The 18,081-nt window shown below is 39.2% G+C and overlaps 1 protein-coding gene across 2 annotated transcripts in view; it reads left to right on the forward strand.

Annotated features, from left to right (window-relative positions):
* The window catches only part of ankrd11 (ankyrin repeat domain 11), a 111,786-nt gene that overhangs the window by 70,782 nt on the left and 22,923 nt on the right, over positions 1-18,081 (forward strand). The window contains exons 3-5 of one of the 2 annotated variants that reach the window (XM_088614401.1): positions 6,288-6,432; positions 9,129-9,267; positions 10,864-10,944. In XM_088614401.1, coding sequence (XP_088470527.1) covers positions 6,346-6,432; positions 9,129-9,267; positions 10,864-10,944 — 307 coding nt within the window. In that variant the 5' untranslated portion in view covers positions 6,288-6,345. The remainder of the gene's footprint in view (positions 1-6,287; positions 6,433-9,128; positions 9,268-10,863; positions 10,945-18,081) is intronic. The other variant, XM_088614402.1, reaches the window with a different exon arrangement.

The following is an 18,081-nucleotide window of genomic DNA, read 5'->3' on the forward strand; positions in this document are numbered from 1 at the left end:
GTAGATGTGTGTCACCACCACCGCCTCTAATATCTTTCTTTTCTGTGTTTTGTGTGAAAAATGGCAGTGCACCATTTAAGATCTGATGTGGTTCTGCTGAAAGGAAGGATGAGTAGATGCAATTAAAAAAAACAGGGACTGGGTTATCATGGGGGAACAATCTGTTTACCTGTGAGGCCACGCGGAAGTCATGACTTAGATTTATTTATCAAGCAACAATTTATTTCAGTTCATATCTTATTGGAAGTGGAATTGCTTCTAGGAGAATAAGCATTTTTCTGGAAGGGAGAATAAATGTCCTTGTCCTTGATTTTTTTTAAATCATATCCAGTGAAGCAAAGATTTTCTTTCATATACACAGAACAGTACTTGACAGGGAACAAAAATCTCCCTAATGCCTCCTGGCCTTGCAAGAATTCCCTGACCAAGACCTGGAGCGCAGGTGTATCTGAAGAAGGGCGTTACCCATTCAGTATCGGAAAGTATCTTATTCCTGGTTAAAGGATGCAGCAACCCCAAGCCTGCACAGGGCACGAGGCAGGATTACAGCCTGGACAGGATGCCATCCCATCACAGAGCATCCACGCAGTCACACAGGGACAAGACACACCAGTTCACCCAGTCAGCATGCCTCAAGAGAACCCATTTAAATATGGGGGGAACATTGACTCTGCACAGAAGATTCCACAGCCCAGAATCAGTCGGAGAGCTGTGCAGCAGCAGTTCTATCTACTATACCAAGAGGGAGGATAGTGAAGCAGAGCATGTCTGTAAAGGTTGTTTTACAATTATCAGTTCAATTTCATAATATGCAGGGCAATATTGATATTTACCAACTGAAAAACATTTACATTTATACTTCCTGTTCATATGACCTAATTAAATATACTTTATATTTAGCCTGACCCACCTGAACTACTTTATATTTATACTCCTTAACTACAACAAATGTGCTTTTGAAGCAATAGCGTTTGGTGTGTGTGTGGTGTTTCCCAGGTAGTATGGGGTTGTGCAAGTGTGTAATGTGAAGAAAACGCTCAGGTGGATTAGCCCTGGAGAGGTTTAGCAAGCTAAAACAAGAAAGTGCAGTATCCTTCCAAAAGCAGAAAGGCCCTTGCTGTGTTGTTAATCAGAAGCACAATGTACTTCCATGCTGCTTGTTTGTTTTTCCCCCTGTGCACAAAAGGGACTAATGAAATGAATTTGCACAGGTCATGGGCTATAAAGCCAATCTAGGCCCTGTTGCTTAGATACTGGAGTGGGCCAGCCTGGCTGCTGCAGTGCTTTGTTTGCACACCAAACACTGACTGAGGTGTTTTCTTATATTAAATGTAAATAGTTTCAGTAGAGAAAAGAAGCTCCACTAGTAATCATGAATATGAATAAAATGGCCTGCAGGACTTGATTTTATATTCAGATCTATGGTGGCTGTTCCTCTGACATTCATCTAGTATTTAGATTTAGCTGGACTGAGATGTCTGCATTTAAGTCTATATTTCTCAGTTCCTTTATTAAATGGGTTGAGGACTTTGGGTTAAAGTCAGTTATGCAGTCAAAACAAACATCCTATGTGCTAATGCTTAGCCTGCTTCTGTAGTGCTATTTCATCAGCTTGCATCCATGTTTTTTAGTGTGTGTATGTGTGACGAGACTTGGCTGCGGTGAAGGCGAAGACAGCGAGTTGGGCTGTGCGGTACTCATCTCATGGTAATGCAGCAGCAGGAGCTGTCATGAGAAACTGCATCACTGCTGATGCCTAACAGTGTGTGCTGTGTCTCCGCACTGAGAGGACGCCAGCAGTGGCATGACCACAGAAAGGCCTGCAGTGCACAGCAACATTTGTGTGCAGAGCTGCCCTCAGCTTGTCTATGTTGAAGGTGCTGTGCACATGCCCAGATCTGTGCGCGTGTAGTACAGGAGAAGTGTTGTGCAGGGCCAGCCTCTCTTGAGTACAGAGGCTCCCAGACAGTGTGGGGGCAACTAAACTGCTGTGCAGTAGGTGTGGTGGAAAGCTTTTCCTATCACCCTTGGGCAACTTGACATGTTATTTTTTTGTGAGATCATGTTTATTCTGAAATATGTTTTGAAACTTAACTATAAGTTTAGATGCAATTGGTTTATGGTGTCCTGTTAATTTAAACTCATGTTTCTCATCAAGTAAGGTTTTTATACTTCAGTATTTTACTTCAGTTAACCTCCAACACTCCTAGTTTTATAGCTGGTCCTGTGAGTCCTTTCTACAGTGGCTTAAATGGGTGTGTAGTAAACCCTGATTTTAATGCACGTGGAATTCCTCATCTGTAGGGAGCACTTAGAGGATATGAGCCAATAACGCACTTCCCTGAACTATAGCACATTTTAAAAATGTCATTTGCTGTGTGAAGATCTAATATCTCGGGGAAACGCTGACTTTGTTCTAAAAAGATATTTTACACTGTCATTAGTAATCAATGCTCTATTAGCAGCACATTGTCTCTGCTGGGTCTTACTGGAACAATCAATAATGCTAAATCCTCTATTCAAGGTTAAGGGGGATGAGGAATTTCTTTATTCTGTGTGTCGAAGGAGACTGAAAGAGGTGCTTTCCTTCTGCAGTGTCTAGTGTACATTCTGAAACCTTCATTGATCTGTCACATGGTTCCCTAACTCTATAAAAGCTACTTGCAATGGAAAAGTTAACTCATGCCCACAGATGTTCTCAAGGCATAGTTGTTTTCTCCAATTACTTTTTAAAGTGAATTACTTGGTTTCTGCAATACTTCCAACCTAGTAATGAATTAAAACAATTCAACATTCATTTTACATTTGTTTTAATAAATGTAATTTATTTATTCTGTATTAAGGACTAATTGGAACTGTATTGTAAAATATTGCACTTTACATCATGACCACTTGCAATATCTATTGAACTTAACATTCCCTTTAAAAAAAAAACTAAAAAGTGTCTGCCATGTAGCATGTTTGTACAGTAATGCTCCCTGTTGTTTGTGAAAAAGCAGTAGGTTGATTGTGATTGTAATTAGAAGGCCCTTCGGAGATTTACCAGAATAGGAACTTCATCTGTCTGTTGTTGTCTTTTACAAAAGACAATTTAAGACTGAAAAACTTCAGCATATCTTCAGCAAAAGAGGCTTTTGACTTTGCAAATTTAATCAAACCTTGAACATTTTCAGTAGGCGGTGTTTATTAAGACTTATTTATTTTTAATAGAGGTTTATATTGGTTTTGTAATAAACTGGGATCTAGCACGTTATTGCGATGTATGAACTGCAGCCAATATTGAGGATTAGTTGCAATGAATTATATTGTAAATTGATTTTGAATTTCCAGTATAGACATTCCTCTGAGACCAAAGATGAGAAAGGCCGCATGTATTCAACATGGTAGTTTATAACTTAAGTCTTTCAAAGTCATTTTTTATTTTCTTTAGCTTGTGTTGACTTCATACATTTCACTATTTCTACTAATTAAAATGTTTTAGACTCTACAGGATGTTTTGCTAGTGAGGCTTTTAGTCAGATTTTTCTATCACAGCTATAATATGTAATTAATTTTTTTCTTGTGTACTTTGCTGAGTATTTTCCTTGGCACAAAAAGTTTTCAGTGGAAGAAGTGGCAGGTTTTTCAATGTTGTGTTTCCGTGGTTTTAAAGAGAAAAGCCCACCACTGCAGAACGATAGTCCCACGTCCTATACAACTCTAAACTAGAGGCAGCATATCACAGTGCAGTGATGTGGTCTTTCTCATGTGCCTGCCTTTAAACATCTTGTTGTGCACAGTTGTGTTGTAAACTCTTGGGCTACTAAATGTAGAATTTATACCTATAATGCATGTGTATTTTACAAAGGAACAGGTAAAGGTATATTCCATGCCTCCACACACCTGAAGAAGGCACCACAGCCGAAACATCTTCTCTTTTCCTCTCAGCATGGAATAAACCGTACCTGTTCCTTTGCAGCCTACGCATGCTGGCGCAGCTCCCTACTTAATGTGTATGTTATAGGAGTATATACTTATATAAGCAATTTTCAGATGGACACTAACTACTGGAAAACTGGTTGCCCTTGTGTGAGTTGCTTCCTCTCCCCTTATCAATCAGCATGCCTGAGAACAGACCTGATTCCTCTGCAGTGCTTTCATTACTTGTCTATCTGGAGCCCAGTGTGTAAAAATCCATGTTTCCCGTGATGTTTAGGCTGAGAGCAGTGAGGGTTAGAGATGTGCGTGGGGGGCCGGGGATGAGGTTTTCACCTCATATTGTATTCCTTTGGGTATGAAATTAGAATAAGGGTGAATGTGACCAATGATCAGTAAGAATCACTTTTATGGAGGAAGGTTTTATTCTGTAATTCTTATAAAAGAGTAGGTAATATAAACATACACTGGAAGCTCTTTTCAATCGTCTGGTTGTGTGGTAGACCTATGCCCTGGTAATGTGCTTTGGTGACCTAACGTACATATTCATGTGGAATGAATTATCAGCTCTGAGCGTAATCAGTTACAGAAAGAGCTGGTTTGACACGAGCTGATTGCACACGCTTTGAGAAAAGAGAGCGCTGAGAAAGCTTGTTACCAAAACATTCAATGAAGTTGCTAATGTTAAGTTTCCCTCCTTGGGTGCTGTTGCTTCAATATTAAAGAAATCCCCTTATTGACTTAATTTCACTTAATTAGTCAAATTAATACGGGGACATTAACTTGAATAGATAACATACAGAATTCAGAATGATGCAAATAATAGGCATGTTCTTCGCAAGAGAATGTGGAGCTTGCATCCTGCAGTTTTAATTTACTTATGTCCATTCCTGAAGTAAAAAAAAAAACAGGCTGCGTTGATTTAATATTACACTGAAGTTCTATTTATGTTTTAGTTCATGGCTTGCAATTTTGTTTGTTCAGGATAACCTACCTAATTAGAGCACAGGCCTTGTGTGCGTTTTGCTTCTTGGGACCCGACCTTTTTTGTCACTTTTGAGATCAGTAATTGTCGGAGGCAGAAGTGCCTGTGCGTCGGTTTCCCACATGCGGGTAAGAGAAGTATTAAATTTTCACAGTGCGTTGTTGCCTTTCGGTTATAAATAGCCATCTTTGAATAGGAGAACATCAGAGGGAGGGGTTGCGGCGCCATGGCTGTGGACTGCCAGTATTTACTAGGGGGGGGGGTTCAGAAGAAATTGTAGCCCTCTGCACACTGTAGAAAATGTGTTGTGGATGAAACAATATTCAGGAACTCTTTACATATCTTTTATTCATGTTCCACTCAAGTGGCTTGCACGTGATCTTGCTGCTTCTTGCTGCTTAAAAGGGAAAATAAAGCAGTATGGAGAGACAAACACATGAGTTCTGTACCAGAGCAGTCCCGTTTCTGGCTTGCTTGCTGTGCCTCTAGAAAAGGTGCTTAGCTGTTAGCCTACTTTTCTTTTGGTCATAGGATTTTGTAACTGTAGACTGAGTTACTGTGAAGCTTGTTACTACACTATTTCTTTTGATATACACATTTTCCAGCTGTTGTAGAGTGGTCTGTCTCTTACCTGATGATATGCATGTAAATGGGGGTGTTTTTGCTGTGCTCTGGAACGAAACCTGCGTCTGCACAAATCTGACAGGATCTGTTTCAGCTACTTTCATTTTCAGTCTGTGTTAATTTGTGCCTGTAATCATTACAGAGTGCCTTTAAAATTGTTTTTTCATAGAGGAGAAATATTTCAAAAACGTCAGAACTGCCAAAACCCTTAACCTCTGAGTTAATGAAAAGTGAATATTTGGAATAAGTCCATTGAGATTGTGGAAAATCTGTTGTGGTACATATAGTAAGATCAAAAAGAAACCATTTCAAATTGCATGGACATTAAGTACTTTGAAACGTGTTTTGAATTTGTCGTGCAAAAAAGTATCATTTAAGTGGAGTTCATGCCTGAAGTCTTTAATTGCAGTACAGTTCTCAGTACAGTAAGTCTTAAAGACATACATGTATTAATTTGACAGTTTTGTAAGTTGGCTTGCATTGTAGATTTTAACCTCTTTAGTGTTAATCCTGAGTCTGCCCTGTTCAGTCTCATGCAGTAGTAAGCCCAAGCTATTTAGATTTGTCGGAGTAGAACACGCAAATTAGAATGGTACAAAAACATTAGTGCATAATGGTAGTGCCATTTACACCAAACTGCTCAGGAGGTTAGAGCTTGATGGGATTTTAATGTTGAAAATGATATAAAGTGGCTGAACTGCAATTCGTTCAAGAGAAGCCCAGATCGAAAGAGCAGTGCGTGATTCTGTCTTTCCCCCGGCAGACGGTTGATGACGATGCGATGGAGCCGTGAATGAAGTTGGCGTGGCGAAAGCTAAACGATGCCCAAGGGTGGGGGATCTAAAACACCCCAGCTGGAGGATTTCCCACTCAACACCGACATGGTGGAGAAGCAGACTGGGAAAAAGGTAAGCACCGACATTCCTTATCTCTCCAGGTGGAGAGTGTTAAAGATCCTTCTTTTAGGCCTAATAAAGCTACACCTAAGGTAGGCAACTACCTACTCTTTTTTGACTTGGGTATTCCAGACAGTTTGTTTTTTTAATCACTACAGTGGAAAGCAGTCTCTCAGGAGAATCAGAGCTTTTGTCTTGGATATTCAGGGCTTGGAGATGCACAGTGAAAATGAGCCTTTGCTCTGACTTGTACAAAATCGAATGTGCCTTAATTGTTACTGTTGTACCTCAGGAGAGGTGACTGGGAAATGACAGGGCAGCCAAATAAAAAACTGACTGATCACAAATATTAACACCGTTTTACCCACCTCTCCAAGAGATTTAGTCCATTTGAATCCCTGTTTGATTACCAGACTTATTTTTGGCAGTGGTTTGTGGACTGATGTTAACAGACTATGGTGCCAGTGATATAAGGCACTCTCCTAGAAGAGGTGCTCTTAGTTTGTAGTAGTGGACTGACTGCTTCTTTTTTAATGTCATATGTACCCCATCTTGATGTTGATAAAAACAAATGTGTTGATCTCTACACAGTAATCTTCAACAAAGGTGCACAGCGGTCTGGGAGGGTTCTTTATGGTTTCTTAATCTGATGGTTTATATTGTAATTCAAACGAGGGTAAATTTATGGACAGTACTTGTTTTAATTTTAATTGACATTTTTACTAAGGACTCTAAAGTTTCCAGAAGGTGAAACCTTAGTAGCTTATGACCCCATCCCTTGTAGGTAGAGGACAGGTGTTTTGTGCAGGTTACAGCAGGAAAAAGGATAAGCTGCCTTAATAAATGAAACATTACTGGCATGATTCAAAAAGGATGGATTCCCTATTATGTACAACATCTGTCCACAACTGGACTTTTAACTCTAGTGGGGGCTCAAAGCCACTAATGCAAAATGGAGAGCAAGGCCCTTGTGGTGCATATTTTATTTCTTTTTTTTTTAGCAAGTTTAAGATTCATAATGGTTCTGTACGTTTGCTGTTTTTGCTGCTGTGGGACCTGGAGCTAAGCATCTGAATAATGATGTCTGGCGATTTGTGTCGGGTCAGCAGTGCTGTTAAATGGCTTGTGTATGTACAGCATTCCGAGGTGGATTGCATCAGATGTGAATAGAACTGGGGTGTTGCTAGGAAACCCGTAAACACCATTTGGTCACGAAGCCAGCTTTCAGCGAGGCTGCAGCTCAGCGCTGTCGAGTAATTCCTTGGGCTGTTTCTGCGAGCTATGCTGCACCATGCCCAACTGTGTGTCTTCGGGTCTCTGCACAGTGTACTTCAAGCAAAATTCAGTATGCCGTGGACCTCTCACTCGCTCTCTCAGTACTGTATACGGTACCAAGCACAGCTCAGGGAAACAGGAAGGGAGCTGTGTGCACACGGTGACATCATAGTCTTATGACTTATCTAGGGCAATAAGCCACTCTCCCTGCCAGTAATTCAAAGAGCAGTGCTTAAGAACTCAAGGCAGTATTTTAAAGCATTATTTCTCGCTGTTATTTTCCTAAACTCAGCAATTTAGATTCATTAATTTAATGCAGTTTTTTAAATCTTAAAACAGTGCACAAATACAAGAGGCTGTTCAGACTGTTTATGTAAGTCCTTCTCCCAGCTTAGCTCAAAGGTAAAATTCCATTGGACTGAAGAACTAGGTTTGGTTTTGACTCATCAGCAATGCCTGCATGCTGGCCAAAATATTAGGACCCCCAATCAAAAGAATAGGCTCCTTTTTGCTAGAAGTGTTTGTCTGGCTTAAGTACAGTGAGACCGTTAAAATTGCTTTTCTTAGAACAGTTCCTGAATCTCAATCATATTGGAAACTAGTGGAACGAATGGAGCATGCATTTCTGTACCACACAGCCCTAATCACAACCTTATTGTCCCTTATTGGACTGAATCCCAGAGTAAAGAAGTTAATTGTGAAATATAAAAAGTTATTTTTATTTCGGCCCTACTTAGGCAGTAGTACAGTGTGCCATCTGTTTTTTTTTTGTGTGTGACATACAGCACTATGCATTTGAGCTTTATTTTAAAAGCTCTCTTTTTGTGAACAGGCCTGCAACAGAGATTGTACAGACAAAATGAAAAACAACCTGGCAGATAAAAACAGACCTGGCTTATGAATTCATAGCCGGGAGTGCTGAAGGTTTCCAGTTGCTATCGACCACAAAGCCCAGGGTTAGAACTCACTCCCATCTGGGACTCAGCAGTTTGTGGTGGGACCGACGAAAGGAAATTCCATGGAAAAGACACGCTCTGCAAATCCTGTAATTGCTAGAAATCTTTGGACAGACAAGACCTTGCTGCAGGGGAATTCCACGAACAACACTGCTTCTCCTGTTTGACAGCAAAAAAATAAAACTGCTCTTTGCTTTTTCTTAATTTTGTTACTTATTTTAGATAATCTTTGTAGTTGTTTTGGAGTATAACACGGTCACTAATCCAGATTGTGACTGTCTGGGGCAGTGACTTTAAGTTCTTAGTATTTTGAGGCTCATGATCCAGAATCGTAATATTAAGCCAAACCTTTTTTGGGGGAGTTATGGCCTGCTGCACTCTTGGGGAAAAATATCTTTTTTTAAATGTATGGTTTTGTGATTAATTTGGTTGTAAGAAATCCTCATTTGCAATTGTTCCTTTTACTGTTTTCGGTAGGATAAAGATAAAGTCTCTTTAAACAAGACTCCAAAGCTGGACCGAAATGATGGAGGAAAAGAGATGAAAGAGAAAGCTCCGAAGAGGAAACTGCCTTTTACCGTTGGAGCCAATGGAGACCAGAAGGATTCTGACTCGGGTAAGAGCAAGGGTCCACACACTTTGGGCTGGGCTAGACATTGCTTTTGTTGTGTACGCTGGTGTCGAGAGCAAAGCATGGTTTCCTCTGAGCATATCAATGCCACAGGTTCATTGGGTTGGTTGCTGTAAACCAAACATCTGAAATGTGACTTTAAAATTGTTGGCCTTCTCTTTACCTTACCATGGATGCAAAGTTTGTTCTTAAATAAAAGGAGCTAATTTCTTAAGATGCTGTTTTTCTAGACTTTTTCCAGAGAGGTGAACCTGGGGTTCTTCTGGACTTTGTTTTCAATATGGTCATCTGTTTTTCTGCTTTCATTAAATATTCACTTTTTTATTTTTGTAAGATTTGGGGAATATAAAATGTTTATTTCTAAAATTTATAGAACTGCCTCGTTTTTAATTCTTTTTATCTTTACGTGAATGTTTTGAGTTTCTGTGTTTTTCTCTTACTGAATGGCATTGTTAGATACCAACTATATTGCTTTTCTTAGCTGCAGTGATCGCTCCACATTTTCAAGGGCTGTAACACAAAATTGGTAGATTTGACTTCAGAGCATTATTTAAAGTTTTCTTTTATGGCCTTACTAGCTACAGCTCCAGTCTTTTCGATCGAGTCACAAATGCACAATGATCACTACACTTTACTGATGGAAGTGTAGTATTATTCTTGGATCAGTTTTGAATTTAGGGCTTTTATTTGCAATTAGAGAGCCGAGATCAGTTACTAACTTTTGCTGTCAGATGTACCACTGTTTATTGAAGGCTTTATTATTTTAGTTTGCTTTTTATTTTTTAATGGCTGTTTTGTGTCTGTTCAAAAGGGACTATAGCATGTGTGCTACAGGCTGATAGTTGATCTGTAGAAGACAAGTTACTGCTAGCTAATCTCTAGATTTTGGAGAATCTTAGAGACGATACTGTGGGGAATTCAATCCTGTCTTAAGGTGCTTTGTAATGCAAGTGTCTGCTGCAATTTCAGTTTCCCAAAAACAGGCCGTTTATTTTCAGTTATTTGCTATTAAGCTAGTATTCATGCTTTCAAATTCCACATCATCATTTTGTGTTGTCTTGTATTCTCATACACACTCTCGAATTGTATGCAGTAGTGAATTGCACCTGCTGCTTTTTTGAAACTCATCCATAGTGATTGACAATATATCTCAGTGATCTAACACTTTTCTCTTTTCTTTTGTCCCACGTTTTCCTCTCTGTCAAAATCTCTGCTTCTTTGCCCCTCAAAAACCTACACACACAATGCATCTCGCGCTTCTTTCCACATCTGCTTCCCATTTGTACCTCTGCTTTTGTTTATCCATTTATTATGGAATACATTTTGCCAAATATTTTTTGCTCATTCTGCTGTTGCCTCATTATCACTCCTGAACTGAACCGGGATGTGGTTGATACTTTGTGACCCCAAAATTCTATCACAAACTATCCATCTCCCCAAACCTCTCCACTCTCCCTTTTTTTTTGCGGGTCTCTGTTCTGCCCCTCCCTGGTCTTGCTGTCCTTGCTTAACGCTGCTGTTGTGTGTCTGTGTGCATGTCTGCTTGCTGCCCTCCCCACTCTTCCCTGACTGGACTCATAGATTCTGACCCCGGCCTGTCCTCGGAGGCTTGGGATCACCAGTGTGCTGCCGCCTCGCTCTCTGCTCACAGGCCGCACTCAGGTAAACACGACTGCCTTACTTTCCTCTGGTTTCTTCATTGTAACACCTTACTGGGGCTCTTCGTTTCTCTGTGGGCACTGCCATGTGGCACACACTCACTCTTCTCCACTTCTACTTTTGGTGTGCGTCTCTGTTGTTTACCAGCTACAGTATTCCAATTCCATCCCTTTCCTTTTCATTTCAGTTTGCTGCTGAGGGCATTAGGTTGTTTTGTCAGATTTGAAGATAATTTGCAGCTCAGGTATCCGTTGTTTTAAGCTCTGCACTGGAGATTTTTTTTCCGAAAGATAGCAGAATTCATTTCAACATGGCTACACAGAAAACCTGAAAGGAATATATGTCTTAAATAACTCGCTAAAAAAGCATTATAGAGTAAAGTTCTGGTCATTTGGTCAATTGCATTATAGGCTACTATGATGGGTCTCTCTGTAATTTGATCTCAGTGCAAGAAAAGAGGGACTCGCATTTTCTTACCTGTCATCATCCTTTGCTTTTTTTTTCTGGACTGTGACCTTGAGAGGAAGCAAATGAGACTGGAAAAATGAAGCATATTTAAAATGTAATTAACAATCCTGTATCACCTACACTGACAGATTTCAGAACCACCCAAGTCCTCACAAGATTTGTTAATTATTAGAATGCATGAATGGTTACAAACAAGAGGTCTTCTGGCTCATCTGGCCCTTTGGTAGTTAAGTAATCCAAGGATTTTGTCCGGCTGGTTCTTGAAAGGAGCCAGAGTATAGGCTTCCTTAACATGGCTATTGCCATGAAATTGCGTCCTTAACTTCCCTGTATTATTACAAAGTTGGTTTAAGAAATAGTGAAGTCCTCCCTTTTGGTATCGGGAATTGGAATACTGTATTTTTTTAATCATTTTGGAGCTCAGTTTGCAGTTTTCTGGTATGTCTGTTACAAAGGCTGGTATGGCTAGTGCATGCTTTAAGAGGGGGCTGCTTGAGCAGAGCTATTGTGGAAGTTGTCTTATTAAAGTAGCAAGATGTAGTGTATTTTAGGGACCTAGACTTTTTAAAAAGAGCTAGTTAAAATGCCAAACTAGATGTATTTCTAGCCCTTTGCAAGTTTTGTTTCTGCTTACATTTTGGTCTCTTTACATTGTGGTTTATTTTGAAAGTATGTGGTTGATGCATTATGTTATTGAATATAAATGTGATGGTAGTATGATCTATAAAAATTTTGCTCTTTTTCCCCTAAATTTAATCCATTTTCATTTTGTCTTCTGGGAAGACTGCAACGAATCCTGTTGCTGATTTTGGCATTGACTTAAGTTGGAATAGACTCCTTTTTTGCTGAAAAACAAGGTATAATACAATGTTCATTATCATCTCGGGACATATAGTTGCATATAAATAAACTTGTGCATGTTGGCGAGGGTCCTTTTTGGCAATTGTCTAGTGACTTGCTCGTATCCCACTCCAGGATTTGAGAGCGCTTTTGATGCAGTAGAGAGTGACAGCGTAAAGGACAGGATTTGTAAAGTGGAGAGGCAGAAGCGATGGTGATGAGTTCTGCACTGCTGCTGCCCACGCTGCGCTAACCTTGGCATCTCTCCATTAGCTTCTGCCTGCATATCCAGGAGCTGTGATCTCATAGATACTCACATTGCCACACAGAAGGAAAAACTAGCGGCATTTCCAATTTACAGTATTTTCAAGCAGCCAAGAACCTTTTTTAAAATGGCCTAAGCCCTTCACTGTTTGTAACTTCGTTCTATTAACTTATTTTGGCGTACAACAGCTGACATTTTGATCATCCTTGCAACTCTTTTGAGGTACGATGGTTATTGGGGGGGGAACTGCTGTTTTGATCCTAATACTCAAACAGGTGATATGGTGGCACAGCCCCTGCTGTCTGGTTCTTGGCTACGTGGAAGCAACCTTCTTGGTTTCTTTCCAGCCTGTCTAGAGCTTACATAGTCATTTCCCCTGGGGCCCAGCAACATGCTAGCTACGGCTATTTGAGACTGCGATGGACCAGTCTCCTCTCCAAGGTTTAGTCCTGTCTAGTGCTCTATACATCTAGAATGTGCTCTGTTTGTTTCTGCTGCCTTTGCCAGGAATATTGTTTTCTGACGATGCGTAATGAATAATGTTCTCAGCTTTTTAGTTCTTGTGTACTGGTGTGTAATATATATATATAGTTATTTTGGAAAATGTTTCCAGATTTTGTCATACAGGCTCTTGTCATCATGATGAACATGAAGCATTTATTGTGGAAGGACCAGTGTTTTAAAATCTTTTGAAATACAAAGTACCATCACATTTTATTTATTGACGCAATTTAAGTGAATTAGCTTGCTCTACAGCACAATAGCAGTGCCCTTGAAGGTTGTGGTTTCAAATCCTATTTATGGATCAAGAACCTGGACCACTACTTGACACTACTATCCCCAGCTCTTCACGGGCATTAATTGCATTTTTTTGCATCTTTTACATCTTTTTGTATTGATGCATAGGACAGACAAAACATCCTGTATTCTCTGTGTGCTATTTCTGTAGAGGCCAGCCATCTGAAGATTGGGACTGAGGTCCATTCTTGTAGATGAAATAAAATGAAATAAAAGCAAAGCATTTCAGGGGTCGTACTCTGCTTTTTTGCTTTCCTTTGTGCATTGCTTCTGGAAGTTCAGATTTGTTTTAATAGCTGAACACTATAGCCTGGTTTTCAGAGTCTGTGCCAATGCCAGTAAGAGTCTCCAGAAAGAGTTTACAGCTGATGGAGACATTGCTAAGAATGCAGCAGCTCAAAGATTTGCTCACTGGGAATATGTGAGGGAGAGCCCTGTCTGCCTCTGCTTTAATTCCTTCTTTCGGGTGATAAACCAAATACTAGAGACCTTATAACACAAATGCATTTTGACTTTTACTTAGTTTTTCAAGTTGTTCAATTTAATGCCTGAAAGTAATGACGTCACCATAACATAAGATCACTTTCTTGCCCATGTACAATTTCTTACATTAGGAATTTCTTTTTGCATACCCCAGCTTGTTCTCCATGAACCATGAGGAGGTAGACACTTAAACGGTGTTGTGGGATGTATTCTTGATTTTAAATGAATGGAGCACTGTAAGGCAAAAAGAATGTGAAGGTATGTTTGTTTAAATGAAAGTTTTCTACATACTGGATCTGCTGGTTTTGAATGGTGTGCAATAAATAAGCCTGAATACTTATCTTAAAGGTAGCTGTTTTTTTTTGAGACCTTGACTAGAAAGACTAAGAAGATTACAAGGTAAATAGGCTCTATCGTACGTCACAAGGTTATTTCTGCTTAATTTATTTTTCATCTGAGCTTGTGAATATGGAATTTCAGAACATTCTCATGTTGATGCAAACTTCTGAACCTCATCTGTTCCTAATAGTTTTTTTTTTGCTTTGTGTCTTCAAGAACCTGTTTGTACACATTAGAAGCCAAGAACCTATATGTTGCTTTGGTCTTCTGTGCATGACTTATTAATGAAGTGAAAGCTAGTGTGAAGGTGACTGGACTTTGGGGTTACATTCAGAAATTTTCTGCATTTGTTTTATTCTGCAATTGTAGTATTTTTGTTTGGCAAAACCACTGCAAATTTGTTTGAAAGACTCTGAAATTGGATGAAAGTGCAGAGTGGGTGGAGTTTAAATGCCTCTGTTCCTTTTAGCCTGTGAACACCTTACATCTATAATTATGTTTGTAGTTTGTATAATTATCTTTGTAGTTTGATGATAATTTGTTGTGGGCACTATTATCTGCTTTGTACACTCCCTAAGCGGTCTTAAATCTTAGCTCTACCTGTAGAACCCATTCTAGTATCCAAGACAAAACTAGTGGCAGTTCATGTAGTTTTATGGTATTCTTATGAGCAGTTTTCTTTTTTCCCCACATTTCCTTTCTGGAAATGCACTTGACTGAAAAGCAAAATTGTCAGCACTGAATGAATATAAATAGGTCTCAGTCGTTTCCACTCAGTGAAACTGAAACTTTTAAGAGGTAAAAAATATGGACAAAGTCCACACCCTTTGTTTTAATTCATCCTTAATTTCAGCATTTTCACCAAAAGTAGAGGCCAAGAAGAGGTTATAGATGTTTCCTCCCTGTTGCTTTCTGTGATATACAGGCCTTGAGCAGCTCTGTATGGACTCAAATTACATTTTTATTGTTGGCAAGTCGCTGGGTTGTACATGCTTCACTATATGATGTTTGTCAATAGTGAATTGATTTACATATTGTGAATGACTTTAAGTACCTTGTTTTGCCGGTGGATTTTGAGACTTGTAACAGAAGTCTATTTTGCACTTTGTTAAACTATACGTATAGGCATTAACTCTTGAGAATTTTACAATGCAAAGTCATATTGTTTTTAATTTTGAGATTTTGAACTATCCTGGACTTGAGTGTCAGTCTTTATGCATTGATCAGCGCTATTAGCTATTCTGAATTTGCAAAATAAGCAGTGTTCTCACTTGTTACTTTTTTATTTCGTTATGTCCTTTAACCTTAATTTTGGTTGATTTTATACCATACCAATCCCTCAAGCAGTGTTTGCAGGTAGTGTTGATGAGTGATCTGAGATCCTGTTTTAAGTGGCATTTCACTCCTGCATGTTACACTTCCAGTTATTGAAATAGATCTCCAACATTACAGTATTGTTTTCAACAAAGCAGATGCATCTAATATGCAATATTAACTACTGTGATGTTTTAAATAATTAGTCTTATAATGGTAGTTAAGTTCTCAAGAGGGTAATGAATATGTTCTGTTACGATGGGACCTATTCGCAATGTAATTAATGCTAATTGTGTTTTAAAGTGAGGTATGTCACTGTAAAAAAAACAAAACTGCAGAACACAAAAAGATTTGCATATGTTTCAGGTGTTCTCAATTGTGCTGTAAAAGAGGATTTTATAGATTTGTTTGTTCTAGTTGATGTTTGCTAAGTGAATGTACAGAATGTTACATGATTTGATGACCAGTAAAAGAATGGCAAGTTTGACAGAAGATGTAGGAAGTTGTAAGAATGCTCACTGCCTTGCTACTAAGTAGAAGACTTGTAGAACTGCCAAAACAAAGGCAATTTTGCCCTTTTCTTATTATGGGCCTTCCATTTTGCTCTTAAAACAGATATAAATATGGGCTATTACATATCAGGCAAGGGGCAAAGAGAAAGGTTAATGGTAGGGAAGATGAGCAGATTTTTCTTCCTATCATCTGAATTTATGTTAATGGAAATGCCCTACTTTATTGATGTTTTGACTAGGATTGTGGGATATTTTTGAAATATGACTTGTGCATTCCAGTAACACCATGTGCTGTTATGACCATCATTTAATGTACCTTCAGCTTTAGACAGACCCAGTACTCCTTCTGCTATTCTGGTCTTGTAATGTGACACTGGTGGATCACGGAGTCAGAGCTGTATCTCTCCTAATCAATACTCCTGTGTAATTAGGAGTCACAGTGGATCACAGTTTGTCATTTTCAAAGAAGCTGAAGTATAAGCGGTTTAAACACCTTGCAGAGTAGATTAATACAGCTCAGAGACAATAGAAAACATGGTGCATAATTACAGCTTGGTAAATTTGAAATTAGTTTTAAATGTATTTTAAAGAGTTGTATATAAACCTGTGTGTGTTTTTGTGAGAACATTGAGTGGGAATTGGAATTGTGACTGCACTAGGACGCGCTAATTATTTTGGGTGATTGTGTCTGTGTGTTTGGGGAACAGCAGCATTCCCACATGGTTGTCTTATAGTAGTGGTTGTTTGAAAAGGTGGTTCTGTGCCTGCTTAGAATTTGATTTTGCAGATGTTTGTCTTTGCTAGTTTCCTACATTTAATAATAATCACGAAATGTAATGTCTGGAGTTTGCAATTTGGAAAAAATCTTGAGATCTTTTTATTATTTATTTTTCTTTGGTCAAAGAGGGTCCAGTCAACCCCCAGCTATTGCATGACATGGCACACAGTTTACTGTAGAAGGCAGGATGGACAAGCACTGCATTTTTGTCCCTCTTAAGTCCCAGAGTCTGAAAACATGTTTAGGCTGCTCCTGTGGTTCCTGTTGTTGAAGTATGAATAAAAGGAATTTGTCCAAATGCATTTAAGGGGGAGGGAGGGGATACATTTTGTCTAAGTATTTACAGATGTTAGTGAAAGTTTATCAGCTTTGACTTTGGAAGAAGGTCCCTGGAAAGTGTTTGGAACCGGAAGCATTCTCTGCCATGTTTCCTTACTCTTATTAATTATGTTTGTAGCCCTGAGCAAATCCTCTCTCTATTCTATGTTGCAACAGGCAGCTTGTTCTCATGTTCATGTTCATGTTCTCAAGAAGAAGCGCACAAATTCTTTCTGCATTTGGATGCGTTAGAATTCAGAATTTTGTATTTTATTAGTATCACTATCATCTGATGGGATATAGAATTAGGAACTCATTAACCATTGCCATGGCTGCATGGTCTTAGTGTTTCATGTGAGGTGGAGGACAGACCCCAGAGCTGATGATCAGTAGTGGGTGTTTCATTGCCAAAAGCTGCTTTTGTCTTGTTGTCCTGCCATGAAAATGGACACCAGCCCTTTCTCATATTGTCATGAAGACAAGTCACACCTTCAGCCTAACAAGCAATAAACATTCATAGGTACATACCTGCTGCTTGTCCCTTTAGAGAGAGTCTTTATTATCCCGGGGGGGGGGGCAAATTGTTTTACAGCAGCAGTGTTGGTGTACAGGTGAACAGAAGAAAAAAAACAACAGGACAGGAACAATATACATTCATATTTGCATAGACCGTCAAGTGTTAAGTAACAATATGGTTACAGGTATGAATGAGAACTTAAATCTGTTGGTCTTGGAGTTGGGGAGTCGGTATCTGCGTTCTGATGGAACAGATGGATTTTGCTTTACGCAAAACACGCGTATGATAGATGGTGGAGAGGGCTGGAAGATCAGCACCAAGATACCGGGTGAAAGATACTTTAAAAGTCTTTCACAGTGACTATTTTGAAACTGAAATAAGAGTGTAGAGCTCATTAGAAATCAGTTTTTCACCTGCTAAGACTTGTGGCTTTGTTAATTTACAAACCCCGAATGACAAATTCCTTGTGGTGTACTTGAAGGAGAAAGTCATCTACCTGGTTTTTCAG

This window comes from Lepisosteus platostomus, chromosome 20, assembly GCF_059453375.1.
Source record: "Lepisosteus platostomus isolate fLepPlt1 chromosome 20, fLepPlt1.hap1, whole genome shotgun sequence".
In the NCBI taxonomy this organism is placed as follows: Eukaryota; Metazoa; Chordata; class Actinopteri; order Semionotiformes; family Lepisosteidae; genus Lepisosteus; species Lepisosteus platostomus.